We start from the raw sequence: 27,403 nt of genomic DNA on the forward strand, positions 1-27,403 counted from the left end.
AGTCGAAAACACCTGGGTTACCAGTTGAGTTGAATGGCAGGGTGTGTGTGGGGAGGGATAAGGACAAAGAATGGAGGATCATCTCCTCTGCCATGTTCATAGATCCTGGGCTTTTCTCTCTTGGGCTCTGTTCTGCACATGAAGCCCGGGTAGGGATGGGCTTCCTTCTCTCACGCTGTATGGATGACGTAGATTTTTCACTTCAGTCTCTCCTCTCCTGCCACATCCTGAGGCACTGCTGCAAACCACCCCACACTAGTGCTCCAGAAGGTACTTGTAGAAAAGTCAAGTAGAACTGCTTTGAAGGCACGTTTTTGAACAGTTAACAGAGCTAGTATTGTTAATTCCCTTGCCTCTATTTTAATGCCTGCATGCCATGTTCCCTTCACCTAGATACATGTCTACTTTGCAAACATGGCCTACCCAGTGTTTAGTATTGATATCTTATTGCAAACCTGTGCGTTTCTACCTTACAATTTGTCTTAGTTAGGGTTTCTATTGCTGCGATGAAACGCCATGACCAAAAGGCAAGTTGGGGAGGAAAGGGCTTACTTGGCTTACACTTCCACAGTGCAGTTCATCATTGAAGGAAGTCAGGACAGGAACTCAAACAGGGCAGGATCCTGGAGGCAGGAGCTGATGCAGAGGCCATGGAGCGGAGCTGCTTACTGGCTTGCTTCCCATGTCTTGATCAGCCTGCCTTCTTATAGAACCCAGGACCAGCAGCCCAGGGATGGTACCACCCACCATGGGCTAGGCCCTCCCCCATTGATCACGAAATGAGAAAATGCCTTACAGTTGGATCTCATGGAGGCATTTCCTCAACTGAGGCTCCTACCTCTCTGATGACTCTAGCTTGTGCCAAGTTGACACACAAAGCCACCCAGTACACAACTGTAGTTAGTGTGCCATTGTTTGTAAAATTATTCTATATTAGTGGAATTTAGCTGTTATTTTGTTTTCCTGCTGTACACAGCATTAAAGTATTATGAACACCATTCATATGTAAAGTCTTGGTTTTTATTATTTTTATGCATACCTTCCAGTAACTAATCCAAAGATATAATAACATCTTTCTATATGAATAGCCTATGAAGTTCTAGTTATAAAAACTAAAATGTTAATTAATTATAAGATAGATAAGTTGTATTTCAAATTTAAAAAGACTTATGTGGAAAGAGATCTAACAAAAAAAAACCCAAAAATTGAAACATTAGCATAATGTGTCTAAATAAAGACATAAATAAAGAAAATTATATTTTAATCTTAATTTAAAGAATGGGGCAAGGAGTTTCCATATATCTTGTCTTTGATAAGTTTAAAACTCAGCTAAAATATATTAATTCATCATGTTTCAAAAAATGTGGTTCAAGTTTGTTATTTGGATTTTAAAATTATTTCCCCCATGGAGATAATATAAAATTCAGTTATAACCCCAGGCCAACTCATAACATAGCTAAAAAATTAATAACAGCCCTAAGTTCCAACTCCACATACTCCTATGGAGCTTCAAGTCAAGACTCTGCTAAACTTTCAGCCTCTTGGGAGGTGAAAGGTGGGGCTGGGTAAAGGCTCTAGTACTTCTGATCTCCTAGGAAAAGGGGAGAGAGGTGCTTTAGAGCCAGGGGCAAGTAACAGTGCCTCAGGGAAGGCTCAGCCAGGAAAATACAGGAAGCAAACTTCATGACCATTTTTAGACATGTTGTCTCCAAGTCTAGGATTCTGATATGATCAACTGCTTGAGAAATCTCCCATAAGGTTAATATAATTTTAGGTGTAGCTGTCCCTTAATAATCATAGAGCAAAAATATTCAATAAACAAAATTGTTCTGTACTGAATGTGTGTAGACCATTTTTCTGGTCATTATTCCCTAGACAAGATACTGTAACTACTTATATAGTATTAACATCACGTAAAATATCATAAGTAACCTAGATATGCTCTAAAGGATGTGGGGAGGTTTTGAGTTATATGCAAGTACTATATCATTTTATATAACAGAGTGGAGCATCTATAGATTGATACCCACTGGGATCCTGAAATCAATTCCATGTGGATAGTAAATGACAACGGCTTAGATAGAAAGATGAAATTAATGAAACACACAATAAGTTAAAAATTAACAGCCTGCTGAATAAGTCAAGCAGTTCTGCTCCCAGTATAGCCAAAATGCAGGTTGTATCTTGCTGAGTTTACTCACATCAAGTCTATGGATAGGAGGGCTAGCCCTACTTACAAATGCCTCCCTTCATTTACATTCTGTGCTTTCATTTATCCTTAGCACAAAAGATGGACTCTCTATCTTTTATGCAGAGCATAAAAATAAAGACCCACCCTGTAACTTTAGGACCAGTAGCAAATATAGAAGAAAATATAAATATATTAATAATCATAAAGTATAGTATATCAACAAACATTCAGAAAGTACAAATTACTGTAACATTCCAAAGAAGATATGGAGGGAAATAGAGATCTATAAAAATACTTGACTTCTCTGTTTCTAATTTTAAAATTCTATAGCATGGGTAGCTGGGTAGAAATTATGAAGAAAGCCCCTACTTATCTGTCTAGCCTTGTTTTACATATTGCCTACATAAGGAAGTGTTTGAAAAATGTCTTAAAATGAAGAAGGTTTTATTGGGTTACAAAGAAAAGAGTAAAAAAAAAAAAAACATGGAAACAGGAATGCATATGGAATGCCAGGAGGGAAAAAATGTTTCCCAATCTGTTCATGCCCTAGACCATATATATAAGCAATAAAAATGCTTTTGAAAATACTAGTTGATAAACCATGACAGAGAAGAACCTCAAGTGATAGTCAGTAAGGGCCCTACTTAATTCAGAAGTTAAAAATGTCAAAGTTCCCAGGCAAATCACACTTTAAGAAACTATTGTATGAAAGTGGTTTCTTGCTAGATTGCAAGTTCTTGCTAGATTACCAGTGCCATCTGTCTCTACCATCATGAAAGGCAAGATAAGAAGTACCAACGGCCCGCACTACAATGGAGTGCATCTTAAAAAGCAAAAAAAGAGAAGATAAACAAAAGATGGTAGGCACCCCATCAGCAGCAGGCTAGATTTCACACAGTCGCTGCCAAGAAGGTGTCAGAGATAATCTTTGAAATGTTGATTCTGTATGACAAGAAAATGACTCTGCTATGAATAACATTCAAGGTCAGGAGGAAGTTTAACTTGAAGAGCTTAGATTGATACAGAGGTCTACCAGTAACTCCTAACCATCTACAGTTGATTGATTGACATCCTCTCACAGCTTCCTCTGTAAAATGTACTGGATATGGGTTCGGCGATGGATAGATTTTATCTGTTTTCAAACTTTTGCTAACTGTACTTCATATTATGGTAATAAAGCTTATCATCTATATTTGAGCCATGAAATATAAGAGTAAAGAAATATATGATTCTGTGAAATATTACTTTAATGGCTAAGAAAATTATATGGGCAAAATTTACTGATAAGGATTTAAATTAAATGCTGGTAATATGACCCTTAATAACTGATGCTAAGGCTCATAAAATAATGGTTTTTACAGTCCCTCTTTTTCATAAATGGAGTTGAAATTTAAAAATTACCAATGTTGAGTCGGGGATATGATTTAGACACAACAGAAAACAGAAAACCCTGAGGTCTAATGAATATATCTACCCACAGCAAAAAATGACTCTGGCTCTACAAATGATTGAAAATGAACGCAAGCTTGCGTTGTGGGTTCCAACAGCCCTGGTTTCAGCTACAGTTAAGTAATAAATATTGTCTTTTCCCTTGTATCATGAGCAACAATAAAAGTAAATAAAATATCTTTAACTGTTTTCAGTTGTGGGAAAGCCAAATAAGACTGATTCTTGAGAGAAAATAAGTCCATGGGCTAAGCACCCTATCTTCTCCAGCTTTTTGCCAAGACTCTGCTAAAATACAAATAAAGAACAGTCGTTTTGAAACATGAAAGATACACCCATTTCCCTGTTCTCTCATCACATAGATTAGGTTCCAAGGTACCATTGTATCTTTCATACCTCATAACATGTATATAGTTCTATGAGAAGAAATCATTTTCCTACTCAGGAGATACAGTCAACGACACTAAGCTATTCTCTCAGATCCTAATAGCAAGATATCTGCTGCATACGCTTAATTTTAAGCATTATGAAATTCACAAAGATGATCAGACTATAAGATATAAAAGTTGAGCTCCATCTTTTCGTAACACTTATCAAAGTTCAAAATTATACCATTCTCATTTGGGGGATTTCTTGCATTAGACACAATCCATCCTTGTACCATTCATATAACGTCTTCCAAGTTCACATGGTTTTGGTTTTGTTCCTTTTTAACAATCTGGGACATAGATATTAGGAGCTGATGATTATAAGTTCTTATTGTTTGGCTTCCATCAATAGCTCTGTTTTCATTATGTCATCATAATGAAAATAATGACCTTTAGCAATGAGATGCTCTTAGCAGGTGTTCTTCAGAAAGTAGACCGTCTTGATGGATCCTTTCAACTCTCTACTTAGCAGGAAATGGCTCCAGCCAGTAACCATGGAAGAACAAACAACCCCTCAGTAGCCACTCACCAGGTGCTGAGTCAACTCTAGACTCAGAAATCTCAAGTGTTTGACTGGACTTTCCATTCTGGTTCATCCCTTATATTTGTTGAGTAATTAATCTACTTTACAATGAGATTTGTGGAGTTTTCACAAAGATCATGGCTTTTCAAAAATAAAGATTAATGACTTTATAGTAAACAAGTGAAAATCGACTTAATACAGAAAAACAGGTCAAAAGAAAGACAAAAAATGTATACAACAATAGGGAGTGTTCCTGGGCCACTCCCTTGTACTTTTTGGGTTTAATTAAACTTGACAAACTGAAAATACCTGTCAACCTCATGTAAGGCCAACTAAAAGGCAAAATCTACTACATAAATGTGAAATGATAACTAAATATAAGAGATATGATGATTATTAAACTATTTTGCTAAATAAAAGAAAGAAGCTGTGAAAGAAGGGGTCTCCAAACAGTCATGTGACCACTTGGACTTCCCCTGAGCTAATCACTAGCCTTTGCAGAAATTGTTGGTCCCTATCCTATAACTATTCATGCCCCCTATGCATATGTGAATGAGTCTCATCAACACAAATACCATAATGCTGCATATCCCTTTCCTGCTGGCCAAAGGAAAACACTCCAGCAAACAGCAAAGAAGCTGGGTTTTAGAAAGCCATTATAATTTACTTCCTTTATTTCTTGTCTGAGCCAGTAAAATATAGATAATTTTGAGGATAATGGAATTCCTATACACTAAGCCATTTCCAAATACATTTTTCTCCTCTACTTAATGAGATTTCTTAAGCTGAAGTACAATAGTCATATATATATATGAATACATACATTATATATGATGAAATTACAAATTTTAAGTGTACTGTTTGATAATTAAATATATTTTTCTGTATTGTTAAGGCAGTAACTACCATTTGGAGCATTCCATCCACCCAGCCTATCTTACTAAGTTCCCTTGCAGTCAATTGCCCGGTAAAGGCAATGATTTTCTGATTTTATCATTGCACTCTGTGAAACAGAATCATAGAGTTTGTACTCTATGTCCCTTCCTTTGTTCAACATGCCTGAAAGATTCACAGCTCACATGTCCTCAGGTCTCCATAGGTCACTCCACTTGTGCTGAGTAACTCTGTATTTTATGGGAATAATAAAATCTGTTTATCCATTTATAAGTTGGTGGGAATTTAAATAGTTTTCCGCTTGGGACTATAATATGAAACATGGTGTTATGAAATCCTTGTAAAGTGGGTCTTTTGTCAACAGGGTTTTTGTTTCATTTAGCTAAGTACTCAATAATACCATAGTGTGCGTGTGTGTGTGTGTGTGTGTGTGTGTGTGTGTGTGTGTGTGTGTATGTGTATGTGTGTGTGTGAGAGAGAGACTTAGCAGAAACCACCCCACTCCACTCTTTTCCTTTGAGCATACTACTTCACATTTGAACATGTAGTGTGTCAAAGTTACAGTCATTCATCCCACATCTTCACGAACAAGAGTAACTTTTGGTATTTTTAATCATAGCCAACCTTGTAAAAATAAATTAGTACTTCCAGCTTTTAAGGCAAGATTATCACTATTTAAACCAATTTTCTTATCCAAAAATGCTAATTGCTAGAATTAGCTTAGATAAGCAATATAAATATATATTGTATACATATTCATGAAAACAAGCATTATTTTAACATATGTCTCAGATTAGTAAGAACAGAAAATATGCACTGATTTTACATTTTTATAAAATTAATATATGCTATTGAAAACATTGTTCTGTAAAAAAGGAAGAAATTGCTGAATGATAAAAACATAGATCGCTATCTTGCTTCATTTCTTATTTATTCAATTATTTATAACAGGCTATTGTTTTAAAAATAACGTAATTCATAGTTTTATGTCACTTTTTTCTTCCATTATGGTTGATAAGGATAGGGATATTTGTATCTTTGAAAATGTAAATGAAATATAATCACTAAACCTTTCTTTTGGATACTTAAATTCTCTCAATGGAAAGCTATTACAACCAGTTTTTTGATGACAATCCATATGCTGTGTTATCCTTAGCAGCTTACTTCCAAATACTTTCAAGGAGCTTGAAAGATATCATGGAATTTATTAGTGTTTGAAAATGTGATATGACACTAATATATATTTACAGAAAGATCAAAATATCCAGCTGATGGGCCTCCTCTGGACTCTGTGTGCAAAGCTCATGATGTCTTCAGCCAAAGGGATTTACCTTCCACTTCTGGGGGGCAACCAAGTGCAGCAGTGATAACCTATAAAGCTTTGATAGTCTCTTGGACAGCTCTGACCATCAACTTAAAACAAGAATTCTTGGTCTGGTGTTGGGTTTTTTTGTTAGATGGTCTATGGTTTCTGGGAAATTTTCATTTAAAACATAAGTGAATATTTATACACAAACATACATGCATTATAGGCATTTTAGGTAGGTAGCTGACAGTTTGATTCCTTATAGCTTTTTCAGACACTCTTACTGTTCTTTTACCCTCCTTCCTTTATTCAGTATGCATCCCTTCTCCTCCCTAATTAGAGCCCTTCCTAGTTCCCCATCTTCCCCTCAGATCACTTGTACTCTTCTATTTCCCTCTTTAATGCACCCTGCTCCCACAATAATTCCACTTTTCTTTCTTGGTTCCTGTAGTTATTCCAGGCTATCCACTCACATCTGAAGAATCGGAGCTAGGAGCCTCAGATGAGAGAGAACATGCAATCTTGTCTTCCTAGGTCTGAGTTATCTCATTCAATCTGATCTTTTCTAGTTCTTCCTATTTACCTGCAAATTTCATGATCTAATGTTTATTAACAACTAAATAGTATTCCAGAAGATACAGCCATGAAGTCTCACCGCATGGCTGTCTAAACATTACCTGAACCCCAGTAGACAGCTAATATGAATGGAAGAAGGCTCAACCCTACACAAAACCCTAAAATCAACTAAGGGGGGCTGAGAGCAGGAGAAACAGGCTTCCCCAGAGTAGAGCACACCCGTTAGTTACCTGATACCAAATGGTCATCCCTATAAACATATACATGCAATTAACAGAGTGAGAAGGCTGTTTTATATACATAAACAATTAAAGAAAAAGAGGTCATGAATTTGAAAAAGAGCAAATGGGTTGGTACATAGAAGGGTTTATATAGAGGAAAGGCAAAGAAGGAATGATGTAATTATATTATAACCTCAAATTTTTTAAATTATTTTTAAAAGATTAGAATATAACACAGCAAATCAACTCACAGAATCCTTTCTCAACTTACTAGAGAATTTCAAATAGAGGCATGTCATATTCATTTACTGAATAAAATAGAATGGAAGCATTTTAAAAAAATATTTAGGCAGGAGTATATTTTGGCCCAAACTGACCTAGACCTAGTATTTTCCTGCTTTAGCCTCTCAACATCATCAATTATGCTTACCTATGAAGCCTTATTTCTGCAGCTCTTCCTTCTATGTCTAGAAAATCTGTTTCAATGCATCTACATTTGCACTAGCCCATTCCCCCACCTGGATTCACCCTTCTCCAATGTCACACCCATTCTTGTGCTTCTCACTTTCTATTACCAGTGAAGGTCAAGTTGACACTTGGTGGATACAATCCACTCCCATGGCAGCAGTTTTACAGTCAGTCAATTCAATTGAAAAAAAAATCTTTAGAATGCTCAATGATGCAGGCATAACAATTTTTAAATGTTTCATCCATAGGCCTTACCAGAAGGCCATTTTATATTACCCCTCTGTGCAAACTTCTCTGAGATATTTTGTCATCAATTGATGACATGTAAATCACACTCTAGTAATGAAGCACAAGTCAGCCTACCTCCTGCTATTACGTCTCCTGTCAGTCTCCCTATAAGGTTAGGATTTAGCTCTGTAGAGCTAGGAAAAGAGGCATGAAAAGAAGGAAGGGAGAGAGGGGAGAAAATGGGAAAGAAGGGAGGGAGGAAGGAAAGGAAGATGGATATCAAAGATGATGATATTATGACAAAGCCTCTAGCTTTTAAAATTTATGATTGTCAGTATTAACTCTGAAACTTCAATAAGAGTGGGGGAAGGAGGAGACTTTGATTAAGTACACCTGACTTTTAGACAAACTAAGTTTCATCTTGCTAGGAGAAATACAAAATCTCAATATAGCAGCTTGGAAAGTAACCCAGTTCCTTTGGAGCAGGTTTACTGGACATATCCCCAATGGTGGAACCATCTACATAGCGTTATATTTGCATATGGACACCACCTTAGAATACAAGAAATGACTTAACATCCATTGAATCCTTTCTTCTGACATGGCTCCAGAAGAGGCAGGCCTGTCTAATATGCCAGTATAATACACGCAAACATGAGTTGGGAAAGGAGAAGTAAAAGCATCAAACCACACACCAGCTATGACATCAGGCCCTATAAAAAATGAAAATCAAAGGTACTACATCATCTTAACAAAGCCTACTAGAGAAAAACCCCACGGCCTGGTTTTGGTTGAAATGTTGAGGCTTCACTGGTGTTGAAACAGAAACTTTGTGGTCATGACTTTCTCCCAAACAACAGATTTTTCAAGTCACCATTCTCAAGAGATGAGATTAGAGTCTAAATAGAAAGCTAATACTTCTGTAGAGCCAGCCAGAAAGCAACAGGCACACACAATTTGACTAGGAAAATTCAAGGAGATAGAGGTATAACACAAGGGTAGATTATCTTGAAAGGCCTAGCTCTCTTCTAGCACTATTACTATGGCCAGTGGTACCCGCTTGGTCAGAGAAACCTCATTTCCCATCTTTAATTTTGTTCAGTAAGGCCACAACTCATCAAGACTATTATTCACCCTCGGCAGAGGCCAGTATCAATGGTGCATGATATATACACAATGTCTGTGCATACATTTGATCGATAAGCAAATGAGAGGGAGGGACAGAAGAAACTAAGGACGCACACAAAAGCAGGGAATAATGTAGAGTCCTGATTGAAGTTTTTCCCTTTTTCTGGATCTGTCTTTTAGTTTCATGATAGCCTTTCAAGTTTTAGCCAGGGAAAGGATCTTCTAAAGGGGCAGTTGCGTACATGATGAGCATTTGTCTATTCTTCGGCTTGTCTAAAACTAAGAATAACATCTAGTATAATCACATGGTTAATGAAAAGTGCCTGATCATTTAAATGGGTTGACTCATGCTCTTCATTAGGTTCCAGAGCAAATGGCCTCTGTTTTTCTAAACTAGAGGCACCAGGCTTGAAGTGGAATGTGTGAGAGGGTGCATCATCTTGGATTCACAGCAGTTTAATTTTTGAAGAAAAATTTGTACTTATTTCTAAAGCAGATCATTTCTAAGCAACAAGCTTGGGTGAAATTGATTTGGGAATGACTACAAGTCAAGATATTTTGACATAAATACATAATAAGTTGAACTATCTTCTTAAGAAAATCTTACAAATGATTGAAAATAGCTTTGGGGATTCTTTTTTTCTTTAAAGCAAGAAAATGAGCTTCAACTACAAAGTCAGTACATTACATAGCTCCCATTGCACTAGTTCATTGCTCCTGGAGTGTGTGCTTTAGAAGAAGGTTAAAGCTGGTCTAAGCCGATGACAGGAAAATCCATGTAGAAACCAAAAGTCTTGTTTTTTTTTCCAGGCATTAAACTGTTGTAGCTCAATGGTGGGCAAAGGGTATTTATGTGACTTCATCACCCATCATGAGTTGAGTATATTTTCTCACTTAAACCACCAATGTTCTTCCTTTAAACTGTATTTGCTTTTAAAACCTGGACTGTGTTTTTTTCTCTTTGGTTCCTTTCCACTTACTCTTTTCCACATTCTTTACTTCCTGCGAGCCATGATATTGCAGTCTCAACGAGGGCAGTGTCAAAAGCGAAGTCGAGAGTTTGCCAAGCTTATTTTGCGCAAGAAAGTTACTTGTCTGTCCATCTCTAGCACTAGTTCGCTAGACAAAAATGATACAGTAAAATTGAACAAAATGACACATCACAGAAAGTTCTGAAATAAAACAAATCCATGTCTTCATACAGAAAACACCATCTGCATAACTCACACACTTAATAGCTGGTGAGTGGGCCAAAGCCGTGCTCAAGACTCCTAGCACTCGCTCCTTCCAATGGGAGTTTCCCTCCTGTGCAAACTGATGACAGGGAATGGGAATAACAGCTGATTTTATTTTCTTGGTAACCAATTGTTAAGAGAGTTGTATGTAACTTTCAGCAGCATCTGTCTGGGTTGAAATTTGTTCTTTAGGATAAATGTCTTCCAAATGACTTCTTTTCATCTACAGCCATACATACCACCCTGAACACACCAATCTTCTCAAAATGGCCACTTTGCAATATCTAGACCACCTTCCTATTCCTATTAATTTTACTATTCCAGAGCATCATTTCAGTTGTGTGTGTGTGTGTGTGTGTGTGTGTGTGTGTGTGTGTGTGCATGTTGGTAGAAGCCAGAGGTTGATGTCCAGTGTCTTCCTCAATTACGGCCTACCTTACTTTTTGACAAAGTGTCACCCACTAAACCTGGAGCTCATGGGTTTGGCTAGACTGACTGACCAGAAAGTCCCAGGAAATCCTCCTGCCTCTGCCTCCCCAGCATTGGAAATACAAACAGGCGCCTCCATATTCATCTTTTCTCTGAGTGCTGGGTATCCAAATTCAAGTCTTCCTGCCTTTGCAGCAAACACTTTACCACAAGCCATCCCCTCAGGCTTCATTTCCTTTGAAGTCAATAAGCTTTTTGCTTAAAAATAAGTCAAAATTGATACACAAAAGCCAATGTTTTGTTCCTGATAGGAAAGGCGTCCACACTTACTGGTACACCCCCCTTCACACACACACACACACACACACACACACACACACACACACACACACACACACACACACACACACAAGATATGGCACAGAGCTTACTATAGGCAGAGAGAGCCCCAGAATATTTCTTGGATGGCTGGAGACTCATCCATGTCCTGACTCCTCTGGTCTAGATATAGTTCTATGTATGAATTCTTTCTAAATAATGACACCTGTGATGTGCCAGGAATAGCCTGACCAGGGAAAGGAGGATTCTATGCCAGTATCCCTTTCTCCATAACACCAACTATATCGTGTTGGCCTCTCTGGAGACTCCATCCTACTAGTTATCCACTAGGGACTGTCACTACAGTAAGAAATAAGTCACTCCCATTGCATGTTTAAGAAACTGACTTTGCAACCTCCCCTGTAAGATTTCCTCTTTGACTTCATCAGATTCTACTTTCTAGGCTTTATTTATTCAATCACACTGGCTCTTTTCACTGAGGCCTTGGATAGGAAAATGGTCCTCTCAGTCCTTTTGTTGAAAATGTTTAAAAGAGAGTCAGACCATCATGCCAGTGACCAAAACATGCATACACTTCAACATATGTATCAGTATCTGCAAAAGCATTTAATCCCTCAACGTATACACTAAGACTAAAATGGCTTAAATTTTTGCAGCTTTATAAAATGATTATTTCTTTGGATACTTTTGATCAAATCTTAAAATACATATGCTATCGGTTTACTATCAATGCTGTCTTCAGTGCAATAGACAGTAGATTGTGGTTGCTCATTGTGTGATCATGAAAACATTAGCACTCAAGTGACAACAGAAAGCATACAGTTTGTCATCTGCCCAATCAGCTTACTTCTAGAGCTTATGTTGTTTACTGGGGCAGAAAGTACCCAGCATTGGGGGCCAAATTTACTTTCATAATTACTTTTCCCTTCTGTAGTTGATGTCTCATGGATGTCAGAACTCCAACCTGCTGATACCACTGATTTTCGGGGGAGGAGGGAGGCGCCTTCCTCAGTGCTCATGACTAAGTCTGGCTTTTGGTTGCTTAGGAATTCCTTGGCTCATGGCTGTTTGTTCCGTACTCTACTTGAAGCCATAATTTCTGCCTGCTTTTATATCACTATTTATCTTCAGAGTCATAGAGCGTCATGCATAAAAAGAAGTTATTATCTGAAACATTTCTAAGAATCTTCAAGTGAAGAAAGAGTAACAGTTAAGTGACTCAGAAAATTAGTCATGTGCTTAGACAGTCATTTTGTCCAGTTTTTGTGTGGCTCTAAAAAAAAAAGAAAGAAAAAGAAAACAACAAAATTCATTAAGCTTTCTTCCAATTGATGAATGAATCCATGGTCTTTGTAAAGACAAAGCATTTGAGGCAGTGAGATGTCTCAGAGAATAATGACAATTGGTCAAGCCTGGTAACATGAGTTCGACCTCCAAGACCCACACAGTGGAAGGAGAGAACAGATTCTCACAAAGTAACCTTTGATCTCCATAAGTCTTTCTTCTACCATGTACAAAAATGTTTAATTATTTTTTTAATCCACAAGTTTATAAACACTGTCTTCTACCTTCCCTGAGAGAGTACTCATTTTGAAAGCTTGATGTAGTTTGCTTCATGTTTAATTATGTCTATGAAGTAACACAATCATACCAATATAAAATGTCCCAATTATGTAATAGGACCCATTAGAATGTGGGATAATTTCATATTCCTCCATAATCTGATTTTTAATTACACATTATTATCTCAGACAAGTCATTATAGTAAACCAATATGCATGGTTTTAACCTCATTGTTTTAAAGAGCTGTGCAGTATTTCATAGTATGAATGTAAAATAATTCATATAACCATTACCTTTTTGATGAGTAATTAGCATTTTCCAATTTCATGTTATTACATTAATACACTAACACACATATCCACACATGTACTTCAAAATTTTTATAGGACAGACACCTACATATAGAAGTGGTATCCAAAGACAGCATACACATTCTTTAGTTCTATAACATATTTTCCAGTCACTTTGATGAAAGTTGTTTTCCCAATAATGTTGTTTTCCCAACACCTTCAATTTTGCTGGATGTTGTCAAATATTTTAAAAGTTGGTAAGCTAGTATATAAAAAAGGTTCATTTGTTGTTTGAATTTTTATTTATGTGGGACCAGTTATGTTGTAGTTCTTATTAAAGTTACATTCGTCACTAGTCAAGAGACAATGAGTTGCTTTTCATATATTACTTTCAATAATTGCTTTTTCCATGAAAACACATTGTTAACCTACCTACTAGGACTCTTGACATTGCCTTTCTGTTATATAAAGTATGGATGTTATTAGAATTAAACTATAAGAGTTTAACTTTAATCACCTGAACTGTCACTTTTAACAGTCTAAAGAGATCTGTCAATCATCCACCCTAACTATTACAATCAAACTGGCAAAACATTTGCAATTAAAAGATTCTAATAGGTATAGATTACCACTAAGGGTAATAGGAAAAAATGAGAGTGGGGATCCTCTGAATTTTGAGTTAGAAAGACATCATCTGATAGAGCAGCAGCTCCCAACCTGTGGATCACAAGCCCTTTGATGAGTCCAACGACCCTTTCACAGGGATCACCTAAGACCACTGGAAAACACAGATAATTACATTACAATTCATAACAGTAGCAAAATCGCAGTTATAAAGTGGCAATGGAAATAATTTTATGGTTGGAGGTCACCACAACATGAGGAACTGTAATAAAGGCCCATAGCCTTAGGAAGGTTGAGAACCACTGTGTTAGAGGAACAATTACACAGGCAGGAGCATGAAAAGAAGCAAGTCTATTCTTACAGAGAACATGGGGATCCAGGAAAGAAAGGGTAAAGTCCAAGATTAGATAGATGTGTGTCTAAGGAACAGGGAAGGTTGAGAGAAGTTAGGGAAGTGTGGTGGGTTGTAGAGGCTGACAAGAAAATAGACATGGAGCTTTGTACGGGGAATGGAGACTACTGTTTACACATGTGAAATTTGAGAAGTGTTCTAAACCCAAGGAGAAATCATCAGCAACTAGAGGAGTGACTTTATAATCCAAGAGTGAAGATGAGGACTTAGGAGACATGAGCATCAACATGCCATTAAAAGCCCACCCCGCCCCCTAACCTGAAATGTTCTAGTCATATCCAAAGGCAGAAAAGGTTGGAATGTGCACATAAGAAACATTAGAGTTATGCACTAAATGTTCTCTTCAAATACAGTGTCAAGCAGACTTCTGCAAACGGCAAGACCGAAAGTTACGTTCTCTAAAGGTGTAATCTGAATCATTTTAAAAGTGAGTTCCTTTTAAGGAACACCACTGATGAGTTAATACAAAAGGCAGAAATTTCATATCCAAATGTCCCTAATAACCTCTAACGTGGGGAGTTCAGACATGTGTGTGTGAAGTTGTGGCACATTAAGTAAGAAAAGAGTAGAGAAAAGCAAATACAAAACGCTCAGAGCTGAGAAATTGTATGTGATGCACCCTGTGGGCAAGTCAATATAGATGTTTGTTGAAAGAATGGACACTTGAGGTCAGAGAGCAAATTCGAATGAACTACTGATCGCCTTGTCCCAGATGTGGATGCCTCCTAACGGCCTGCACCCTCTAGGTTTCTCTAGCCTCAGCTCAGCGCAGCTTGGTTGGCTTACTTTAATTTATTTCAAAGTATATGTTTCATTTCACTTATTCAAAAGACAAAAATTCAGGAATGTGCATCCGTCAATTAAAATGATGACATGTAAAATACAAAGGCCCAATTTGAGGTATGCTGGTTTGCAGAAATGTTGAAAGTTTACAAATGCATGAGCTCACAGAAACGAAAGTAAACAGACCTCAACTAATTTTCACCTCATAATTTATCTTACATCATCCAACTGGTTCTTGAAAAACCACTTTGAAGGTTAAGAAATAGTTCAGCACTATACATCACAGAAATTCCATCTACGTCTTACTTTCAGATCTCTTTAAAGCGCTTTCTTTTGGCAATGACTAAGGAACAGAAAGACTGACTTTACACAGATATTCTAGAGAACATGCACAAGAATGCACCCAGAAATCAGCTTTGTTTTTTGAAAACTTAAAAAAAAAATGCCAGGGATTTTCCAAGCAAGTAACTGAAAATGCTTTAAACACTTGGCGACTTGGAAAACAGCCTTTGTATACTGAAAATAAGTTGTGTATCTTGATTCATGAGTAAGCAATTTTGGTGAATAATCCACTTCAAAGATTCCTTAAATGTATCATTTATAAGAACAGACACAATAATATGGAACTGATAACTCCCAATTAAATCTTAAGTCATGATCACATAAAAATTAAATACTTTCTTAATTGACAATTTGGCTCATTTTAATGGAAAAATGTAACAAAGTGAATATAACAAGAGAAAATAAAGAGTTAAACACAGTGAACTTAATAGAAAAATCAAACAAGGTGACAATTTCCTTTAAAACGTTCATATGGCACAGACTAGGTGGTTTACTTATGTAACTATTTATAGAAAATTTAATTTTCAACATCCAAAGAATCCTATTTCAAAGATTAGGAAAAACTTCAATTACAAGAAAATAAGTGTTCTAATTATTTAAAAAAAACCTGTAAATAAAATGAATTTTTTCATACCAGATAGCCTAAATAAATTGTGAGCTAAAAGGCATCATTTCAGATTCCCTCATTGAAAATTATAAAATCCATATTACAAAAAGTTAATCAAATCAGGATCAAAGAAAATGGCAAAGTTTGCATTTTCCATAAATGTTGACATGAAAACTTGAAAGGACAAGTAAGTGCAGTCTATTTATCAACAGAGGAAGTAACCAGTGTTTCTTCCCTGTCCGTTATGTGGTTATCTCGTCACTCACTGTGGGCTAAATCAACAAATAAAATGAGAAGGGAGACAGCAAAGATTAAAAAAATAAATAAGCTCATTAGGAAACAAAACAATGATGGCTGTGCTAGAATTCACACAGAATGGGGAGAAGACGGAGACCAGAGACCAAAGAAAAACCCAGAAGGATGGCCAGAAGGGGGAGGGGAATGTAACTGATAAACGATGTTTCAAGAAGATGCATACTTCCAAAGAAGAGAGTGAAATCATTACTGATCCCGGTTTGAAGAGAGTCCTACCTGAGCGAGGAATACAAACACTCCATAAAGTACATAGGAGCAGAAGGGCGCTCGGCTTCCATCTCCAATGGCAGCACCTCATCCCCCGTGCACCAACCATCCTACAATTAATGACAGAAAGTCACAGTCAGGTCAAGGACAGGTACCCTTCAGTAAGGCATTAAGACAAATAATGCAAAGTGTGATTCCCAGCAGGGACTGAATATAGAAAAAAATTAGTCTTGTTTTCTCTCTTTCTCTCTTTCTTTCTCTTCTTTCTTTCTCTTCTTTCTTTCTCTTCTTTCTTTCTCTTCTTTCTTTCTCTTCTTTCTTTCTCTTCTTTCTTTCTCTTCTTTCTTTCTCTTCTTTCTTCCTTCCTTCCTTCCTTCCTTCCTTCCTTCCTTCCTTTCTTTCTTTCTTTCTTTCAAAGACAGAGTTTCTCTGTGCACCTTCGGTGCCTTCTCCTGGAACTCACTCTGTAGCCCAGGCTGGCCTCGAACTCACAGAGATCCGCCTGCCTCTGCCTCCCCAGTGCTGAGATCAAAGACTGCGCCACCACCGCCTGGTTAGTCTTGCTTTCAAATAAAGAACTTAATATATAAAGGATAAAACCCAGGGCCCCAGGAGCCTGAAGCAGGTGGCCTCAGCCATGTCCACAGGAGAGACTTCAAAGATAGTTAAGGACCAAATCATCCCCTTCAAGCAAGAGAGAAAGAAATCCAGGGGCTAGGGGGTTAGTAAAGTGCTCGGTGGGCAAGCCTAGGGACCTGAGTTCAGATCTCCAGCACCCATGTAACAAGCCAGGCAGTGCCTGTAGTCCCAGTGCTGAGGAGACTGAGACAGGAGGACCTTGACCTACAAGACTGGCCCAGTGAGGGAGCTTCAAGGTCAGTAGCAGATTCAGAAAATGACATGGATAGTGATTAAGGATGGCACAGGATGCTGAACCCTGGCTTCTACAGGCATCTGCACACACATGTACAAACATGAACACACATACCCCCTACACACACACACACAAAAAAAAAAAAAAATTCATTCATTTTATTTGTTACTTGTACACTTGTACAGGTCCAAATTTGAATTCTCTATTTAACAATCCCTGGGGCCTTCTGTCTCCTGTCTGTCTCTGTTCTTGTATCTGCTTCTGTGCCTGAGTCTGCCTGTGTGTGTGTGTGTGTGTGTGTGTGTGTGTGTGTGTGTGTGTGTGTGTGTGTGTGTGATATGTCTGTGTGTCTGATGTGTCTGAGCATGAGCGGTATCTGGCCCTATTGAACAGCAGAGGAAGCATCACATGGGGAAGGAATGGGATACTTTACAGAAATCTTTAACAAAGTTTTAAAAGGGGCTCCAGCTGACCCCAAGTGACCCAGACAACGAAAACCATTATCAACCAATATCCACACATGGTGGCTTTCAGCTTTGATGGTAGATTTTAGGAAGTTGCTTCCAACTTGTGGTATTTGCTGTTTTCAGCAAATGATACGTGTGTATTGTTCTGGGCCCGGGCATGGGAGAATACATAAGTTAAGACTTCAGCTACGCATTAGCTTAGGTTGTGAAAGCTAATTACAAAGGAAATCCAAGGCAAGTAAGGTTGGTTTTACATTGTTCTCTTAAAGGCAGGTTAAACAAACAGGCTGAGCATACAGTAGGCTAGCAGTCCTAAGTCTTAAGTGACCCCAAGGTCCATCATTAACTCTGGCTATGAGGTCCAGCAGAAGTTCCAGTGTTCTGGAATGTAAGAGGTATTTTCAGAATACAGCATCACCACACACTTGCTTGTACCTTCCTTACAAGAATATAGATGGTAGGTGTTTTCTTAATGAAGATGGGTAAATACTCAAATAATTCTATAAATAAAGCCTAATTCTTTAAGAAATAAAACTATTTCAACTTTGCCCTCTGCAGCATGAGCAGTCATGTATGTACATCTAATAGATAATTATATTGTTCTCCCCTGTATTGTTTTAGATCTTTTTTTGTGGGAGTTATTATTTTAGATCTTAAGAAAATGTTTTCATGTTATAACATCTCTTGTCAGAGGGTAATATTTAAAATAAAATAAGATTTCTCTTCTTCCCTAAAATGAAGCAACTAAAGCATTAACATTTCAGAAAAAAATGAACCCATTATATATAACAATACCTTTCTGTTTTTTTAAATGGTTAGTAATCACCAAGTAGTTCAGAAACTACTAAGTAATGTTAGATGCATGTGAAAACCTTCAATATTTGTGTATAGCAAATTGTGTTATCGTTTTCCATTTTAAAATGACATTCATTTATTGTGTGTTTGTGTATGTCTGCACACACGGGCAAGTAGCGGTCAGAGGACAACTTCTGGGAGTTAGTTTTCCCCTTTCATCATGGGGGTCCCAGGGATCAAACACTTGGGTCATGAGACTTAGTGTCAAATGCCTTTACCCGGTTGGTAACCCATCTTGCTGGACCAGTAGTGTCATACCTACATTGAAAGATGTCTTTCCTAAAGAAAGGATTCAATGTTACCATGGCTCACAACAGATTTCGTTGAGGCAGCATCATTAAAAGAGAAAAAGCCTGTGAAGGATGCAATAAGAATAAAAGCCATTTGTTCAGAGGGACCATAAAAGGACTGGTACTGAGGGGAGGCAAGGCCAAGCAGGCAAGCACTGAAATGATGGAAAGAAATCACCAGGTCTTAAAATCCCCAAAGAGACAGTAAAGTTGCAATTACAACCGGAAAGTAGTTTTATTTCGAGAATGACAGCAAGATACTTTCTTAAACCCTAAAATCTGTTTACATGGGTAAAGTGTGTAACACTAAATGAGAAGCCAAGAAAAAACTTAGATGAGACAACATACGTGAAAGGATTCCTGTACTTGCCTTAAGAATGCACTTTGAATCTCTTTTTTTTTTTTTTTATGTTGGAGACAATGTTATATCAAAGAAAACATGGATTACAGTAAAACAGGTCTGGGTTTGCTACCTAGGGCTGGTGCAGTCCCAAAATTTTATTTGACCTATTGTATCTGTGTGTCACCTGTAAAGAACAGCAGTGCACCTAGCCCGTAGAGGCACTGACTGGTATCTTCAAAATAAGATGTCTTCAAAAGCCAGTACCTGAAACCTCACAAGCATTCCATAAATAACAGCTGTTATCATAATTACTGTCATGCCCCGCATGCTAGTGTGAGCGTTTATTCTACCCACTGTATAACAGAAGGAAGACACTTAAACAATAACAGATGATAGGCTTAATCTTTCATGCCAACATCCATCGAGTGTCTCTGGAGTCACTTCAGGGATCACCTGGGAGCAAGATAAACTTATTCATGCCTGCTATGAATGGATACATTTTATGTAGTGCCTAAAGTTCACGTCACAGTTGTGCACTCCACATTCTACAAGTTCCAGCTACAGGTAGCTGTCCATTGGGAATTTCTAAACTAAGGCAAGATTAAGACCAGAAGAGGATTTTTTTTTGTATGGAAATCATGTTCCCAGATATTTTCATCCAATGTATTTGAAGCTAAAAGCATTTACCAATTAAGAAGAACATGTTTGAGTAAGTAATAATATTAATGAGTATGAACTCTGGAATGGCCAAGGCTTATGTCCTGCTCCTCTGTTGATTGTATGGTTTGGAGGACGGGCACTTTGGGGGACATTTAAACTGTCAACCTTGTCACTTTTCTGTAAATGGGCCACTACCACCCAGAAAGAACTGCTACCTCTAGCTCAGTCAGCAGGGGCTTTCACAAGAGGCAACTATATAATCTGTCACAGAGAAAAGTCACTTATTTGGAAGAATGGGCCTGTTTCCTATTGACATTGTATGAATGAAGTGCTCCCCATTCATACTGGGGATGAATCAGCTGTGCTTCTAAAACAAAAGAACAATTACACATTCAAAGAAGTTTAGAGAACTGCAAATCCAAAAGATGATGTCTAGCTCATGATTTTCACAGAAGAAGAAACTGAGGTCCAACAGAATCAAAAAGAACAAACAGAGCAGGCTGCCAGCCTTTCTAAGAGCTACATGTCACCCTCCCAGCTTCTTACCCTGTGTCATAGGGAGATTCTCCTCCATCAACGTGAGCAATGTCCCGTCTCTTAAATTCATACATGCTCTCAGACAGAAGCGCACTCCTTAGCCTGGATACCAAACACCGTTTATTTCTCATGCAACTTCTCCTTGACTATAAAAGGTTCTCACATTTAGGGACTCTACAACTGATCCTTGAGTTGTTTTACCAAAGCTGCCTGCAATCCTATCAAGCCATAGCTGCAAAGGAAGACCAGGACTTGACACATTCCAGGACTCAAGACTCCATCACTTTAGACACAAAAAGAGCAAGAACAGAGTAAGCACTTAGAACATAACATAAACCATGTGACATGCCAACTTTCATCTACTTTTCTGTTTACTGAAGAACAGAAACAAATAAATTTAGAACAGGGAAAAGAAAGCACTGTGGGTCTTCTCAGGGGATCACTTAGCAAAGATACATCCCTGAAATTTAAACAACTTTCTCAGAAGAATGGAAAATCCCAAACAGGGTTACTAAGGTTCTAAACAGGGACTTCAACTCGGTACAGGCTTGATCATGGTCTCATAGCTCAACCAAGGAGAACAGAAACAGTTTTTCAAGATTCACTTTTCTTTTTATTTATGTGTCTCTGTCCTTGTGTGTATATTCCAGGTGCATGTGGGTACCCAAGGAGGTCAGAAGAGGGTGTGTGTTGGATGCTCTAGAACTGGGGTTACAGGTGGTTTGAGCCACCTGATGTAGATAATGGAATGGGAATCTGGTCATCTGGAGGAACAGCAAGTGCTCTTAACCACTAAGTCATCTCTCCAGCCACCAAGAAACAGATTTTAAAGGAAAATGGAGTCATAGCCTTGTATAATTTGAAAAGACTCACTTTCATTCTGTGGATAAACCTATTATCTCACAGATGAGAAAATAAGAGATTAACCTACTTGCCTGGCTTTCAGAATCAGCAGTAGGACCCAAACACTTTGTGTCCCCCAGTTTCCATTCCAGCTGTCCTTTGTGAGGACTGGTTTACCTCTGCTGCAACCCTATATGAAAACAATAGGCTACAAAATACAATATGCTTGAGTCCCATTTCAGAAATCTTTGGAGAACAAATACATTTCCCAGGAATTGGTTCAACTAAGGGTGTAAGCACTGGTGGACGTGACTTTAAACTGAGCACAACATTTTCAAAACCTACCATTTCCTATCACTTCTAGTGGTTCACCCAAAGTCACAATTTCAAGTGAAGATTGTGAAGACATTTGGAAATTAATAGAGAGGTTGACAGGATATTAGTCCTACTAATATAAACAGTCAGAATTCACTTACTTGACCGTATTACTACTGTGTTTCTATGACAAATCTTTTCCTAAAAGGGTTTGGAAGTGGCAGAGAAGACCTTGAGAGTTTGCAGGAATGAAAAAGAACAGTAATTTAACGTGTTCAGACCTCTTAGAACAGCATTTCTTCTTTCAGTGAAAGGTCATGTTCCTGAAACTAAGCAATGTGTAAAAGAGAGAGTGTGCTATCCTGTTACTGAACTCAGACCCTTTCATTAGGCTGGCTTACCTCCACGGCAAAAATCTCACTTACTGTTCAGGTCTTCACAAAGCTTGCCTTATTTGAACACGAATAAGCATGACTGACTCATACCATAAATTCAACTTGAGAACTTATACAAATGCACACACACACACACACACACACACACACACACACACACACACACGGGAGGGAGGTAGGGAGCAGTACATACAGGCACAAACACATGAGTGCAGGCACATGTAGGCACTGAATAAACTGGGAGAGAGAGAGCTGTAATTTATCAACATTGTATTTTTAGTTGGCTCTGTAGTTGTGTAAAATGTTCTCAATGAAAAATTAACCAAAGAATATATGGGATAGTGTCATATTTTTTTACAACTATAATTCAATCCACAATTATCTTAAAACTTTTCAAGAGAAGTAAACTCCTAAGCCTTGATATGGGCAACTAAATTTCAGAAGATTCTGAAAAAGATGAAATTGTAGGGGAGGGGGGCACAGGGAATGATCTAACCAATGAGGCTATTGTTTATAATATACAACTCTTGGAAATAGGATACTCCGTTGTTCTTTGTATTTTTTACTATTTACCTGTGTGTGTGTGTGTGTGTGTGTGTGTGTGTGTGTGTGTGTGTGTATGAGCACCTGTGTGTAGGTGCCCTTGGAGGCCAGAAGAGGGTGTTGGACCCTGTAGAGCTGCAGTTCCAGGTGATTATGAGCTGCCCATCTAACTGAGGGCTGGGAACTGAACTCCTGACCTCTTCAAGAGCAGTAAGCTCCTCAGTGCTGGGCCATCTCTCCTGCCCCTTTTGTATTTTTCTTTTTTATACTTTGAAACTTCTTTGTAGGTTTACAATTATTAAAAAAAAAAAACCAACTTAAATGCACTCACAATATCCACTGAGGGATGCCAATGCTATCACCCGCACTGTGAGTGGCACTGCTTTGATCTCTGTTAGCTGACAGAAGTGTCTCTCTTGGATTTCCTTTATTTGGATTGGCAGGACCAAGTCATATACATACTTTTCTATTACAGTATAAATATTTTTCTTTCTGATTGTGTTTTTTAACCAATTTTATCATAAACATGTAAGCTTTTGCTATATCAGCCATCTTTTAAATAATCTTGAAAGGCATTCCAAAGAATTCCACTCTTAGTAAAAGGGAGGTAAGATGATTCCAGGTAGCCACACTCGTTATCCTGGACTTCTTAGTTGGAGTTGGTAAATCCTTTAAATGTTAGCATTTCCACCAAGTAGTGTGCATCATAATGTCATCTAGCATGGATAAGGTAATGATGTCATCCAACTAGGAATAAACATGGAAATATACATCTTATCACAAATACTACACACAGTTTCTATTTAGTCTAAGTACTAGATGTCTCTAGAAACTTCCATTCCTTTCATCAGACATGTAAATTCTATATGACATGTGGACAGTTAGAAATATGACTGCGTCCAAAGACATTATCATCAGTTTATTTTTAATATATAAATGAAATGTCTCTCAATTCATTATTTCCAGAAATCATAGTGACACTTCAGTCAGGCAGTAACTTCTATGAGCTTCTAATATTTCCCATAAGCAAACAGACAATAGCCTCATTCACCATTCACACTGGACAGGCACAATGTCCTGTAACTTATATAAGCCATAAATGGAACAGTAGCTTCATGCACTGTGAGATCAACAAAAGCCAGACTCCCTAAATCTTCTGAAATTCTCGGAGCATTCAAAACATGCAGTTGTTGCAACTCCTAAATATATTTATAAAGTCTATAATTTCAAAATGTGACGGTAACAATAAACCAGTTTGTTCTCCACGAGGAAGAGGCAACCAAGACATTTAAGCAGCCTGTGTATTTTTATTTACTGCAATTAAAAATTTAAAAGTGTAGTTACTGTTTACCATTTCAACAAAATAGAAATATTTACCTCAGGCAGATTAGCACTACCTCCATGTATTCTAACTTGCCCATCAGTCAAAAAGGGTCAAAACATCTCAAACCATTGCACAAAAAACTATGCATAATAATCTTGAAAGACACAGAAAAATTCCATCAAAAGAATTCAGTAAAGAAATTTAAATCAAAATTAAAAGCCTTAGATGACTGCTTATTCATGATTCCATCCAAGAAGGCATAAATTTAATCATGCCAAATTCAAGTGGATTAAATAATTTAATTGCATTATCAAGAAAAATTTACATTACCTGTTGATCAGTTTTACACCTTTTACTTTTAAAACAGGTATTCACACACATGTGCGTGCCTATGTGTGTGTGTGCGCGTGCGCGCGCGCGCGCGCGCGCGCGCGTGTGTGTGTGTGTGTGTGTGTGTGTGTGTGTGTGTGTGTATTGCTTTTGATCCCATGAGCACTACATATCCAGGGAGACTGAAAGAAAGCTGCTAATTATTGCCTGTGAAAAGCTGGGATATGTTTTCAGGAAAACTGAAGTTGGAAACAAACTTACCAGTCGTTCCAAACCTGTTGCTTGCATAAGCGAACGAGTCTTAATGTTAGATGGCTGACTGTGTCCCCAAACAAATGCTTACAAGTGATCCATCCACCCATTCCACTGCCATCAGCAAAATGTAAAACTCTCAGGTGCGTCAATACTTCACATAGAGTTTTAATAAAAATAAGTGGTATTTAGTACACGGCACAGAGCCGAGATCAAAGCTGCAGAGTGGAGGGTGAGGCTGGTGTGCTCTGTTCCATTCCCTACTTTAAAGATGTGTTTGGGGTTGCAGAGGAGAACAGAGCAGCGAAGATGGCGGGATGGGGGCCGGGGAGGGGGACGACTCAAGACCCTGGGTGCTAACTTGGAAAGGGAAATAGAAGCAGAAATAAATAAGAATGGAGTCGTGGAGTGAGGGAAGTTATCAATTTCTGTAGCTCCTGAACAAGTTAGTGGAAGTGGGTAAAAAGTCTGCCAGGTGTCTGCCCAAGAGTAAATAAAACGGCAGAGGGAAACATAACACACTATGACAAACAAACAAACAAACAAACAAAAAAACTGCTCATTTGGCCGCAAAGGTAAGTGTGGCCCTTCGGAGAACCATTGTCCAGTTTGGAAGGCCAGGCGGTGCGCATGGCTGCCCTTTCATCGGGTCCTTCAGAGCACCTCACAGTTTAGATGGCAATTCCATCCAAGCACAACCTTGTAGCTTTTTCTGACCCTCTCACCCTCTCCTCCGTGCCTCCTACTTGTAATTCTACCCGAAGCCCCTATCACGTTCCTTAATTACTTTTTAATCTACGTAGTACGCTGGGAACATTTTTTCTGGGCTCTTCAAAGAAAAAGGCGCAGGGCTGGGGAGGTTTCGATGGGGGAAAAAAGACATTTAAATATCTCAGAGATCTAAGAACAACGACTTCCACAGGCAAAGGTGACAGCACAGAGCCAACATCTCCCCCGCTCAGCCGTACCTTCCCAGGCCCCAGGTGTTGATCCAGGGAGCGCTGGCTTGGCAGCGCCAGGGCCCTGCGAGCAGCTGCGCGGTCGGTTAGTCCTTGTTTAATTTGAATCAAAACCACGTTCTCCCCATTCTTGAAGCCCAGCCCTTCTTACTCTGCTTTACCCGGACTCCCAGTGAAGTTTACCTCTCTCTAGGAGGAGAAAGGGAGAAAGCAAGACACACACACACACACACACACACACACACACACACACACACACACACACACACACACACACACACACACGCCCCAGCTCCCTTTGGCAATGGTCAGTCCCCGGTGCCTCGAGGAGCACGCTGAAGCTCCTGTTACCGCAGTTGGTACCTTTCACGGAAACGCTGACCTAAGGGGAGAAGGGGACACACACAGGCGGAGGTGCGAAGGGCTCGGAGCTGGGAGGCGACTTACATGCTGGCATTACCGCGCGGAGGTCCCCAAAGGCTGCTCGCTCATCCTCCACCGCTCCTCTGCTCTGCTGCCCGTGAGCTCTGCCGAAGGGGGACCCGGGCGGCCGGGACCGCGCCCCGCAGGACCCTTCGTCACGCCCTTTCTGGAGAGTTCATAGGGTTTCCCGGCAGCTGCTCCTCGGCTGCGCGCGGGGCGGCGCAAGGTGGACCCCGGGCGCGCGCCGCGGAGTTCAAGAGCGGGTCCCGCGCGCAGGGGCGCGGCCGACGGCGGCAGGTTCCGCCCGGCGCTGAACTTTCCCAATAGTTGGGGCGAAGTGCTCCGGCGAGCCGAGCCGGGAGGCGGGCGATCCAAGCCTGCCGGGCTGGACCGGTGCGACCTGCAAGGTCCAGAGCCTGCGGCGCGGCGCCGGCCTCAGTTTCCCCCCTGGGGCTCAGGTGCGGCTCCGCTCAACTCCCTCCCCCTACTCCACCCGAGGTGGCCTCTGCTCTAGGCGGTCCGAGGCAGAGGACAGTCCTGCAGGCTCAGCTGCCCCACCCAGGGCCGGCCACCCGAGGGCAGAGGGAAAGAGAGAAGTCGCCACGCGGGGCGGGACCGGCGCGGGCGGCGGGGTTGGGAGACTGGCACAAGGCCAGGCGCAGCTCCGGGGAGGGGACCCCGCTGACCCCGAGGTCACCCGCCTGCCGCGAGCGCCGAACCCCGCAGAGCCTGGGTGAAGGAGAGGAGCTCGGAATGCAGACGCACAAGTGGGCATCTGCTCTGCCTGCAGCCAAGCACCCAGGCCGCCTCTTTTTTCTTCTTAGCTCTCCTCTTCCTCCTTCCCCCTTCTTAAAAAGAGAGAGAGAGAGAGAGAGAGAGAGAGAGAGAGAGAGAGAGAGAGAGAGAGAGAGAGAGAGAGACAGAGACAGAGAGACAGAGAGACAGAGACAGAGAGACAGAGAGAAAGGGAAGGAAGGAAGGAAGGAAGGAAGGAAGGAAGGAAGGAAGGAAGGAAGGAAGGAAGGAAGGAAGGAAGGAAGGAAGGAAGGAAAAAGGAAAAGAAAGAGGGAAAAATATTAATGGGGGCGGAGGGCTTACGAGGTTTGGGGCAATATGCTTGCTTTACTTCTTTTTTTTTTAACTTTTTCTTTTCTTTTTGAGCGGAATTAATTTACCAATGCAAATTCAACTACTCACTAGGGAAAGTTAAGTTGGATGACGAGAGCTGGGCAATGCTTTTGCAGGGAAGCTGCTTTGCAAGGGACCCAGCACACCCACTTGCTAAAAGAGGGGGAAGCACTCAGGCAGAGGGTCCCTTCGCACTGTGCCTTGCCAGAGTAAAGTCACTGAATGCTAGAGGCGGCCTTTCTGGACTTGGAGACACATTCAGAGGAGAACAATCCTGCTTGCTTGCGTGGTGGTGGTGTGGGAATGCATA

General features: G+C 39.6%; 1 protein-coding gene across 3 annotated transcripts in view; it reads right to left on the minus strand.

Annotated features, from left to right (window-relative positions):
• Nucleotides 1–26,708, minus strand: part of Adgrg6 (adhesion G protein-coupled receptor G6) — a 126,749-nt gene extending 100,041 nt beyond the window's left edge. For 2 of the 3 annotated variants that reach the window (XM_052751093.1, XM_052751095.1), the window contains exons 1-2: nt 25,990–26,708; nt 16,565–16,665 (exon numbers count right to left, since the gene is read on the minus strand). In XM_052751093.1, the coding sequence (XP_052607053.1) occupies nt 16,565–16,665; nt 25,990–25,991 (103 nt within the window). In that variant the 5' untranslated portion in view covers nt 25,992–26,708. The remainder of the gene's footprint in view (nt 1–16,564; nt 16,666–25,989) is intronic. The other variant, XM_052751094.1, reaches the window with a different exon arrangement.
• Between the last annotated feature and the right edge of the window lie 695 nt (nt 26,709–27,403).

This window comes from Peromyscus californicus, unplaced genomic scaffold, assembly GCF_007827085.1.
Source record: "Peromyscus californicus insignis strain IS unplaced genomic scaffold, ASM782708v3 Scaffold_22__1_contigs__length_63687245, whole genome shotgun sequence".
NCBI classification, from domain to species: Eukaryota; Metazoa; Chordata; class Mammalia; order Rodentia; family Cricetidae; genus Peromyscus; species Peromyscus californicus.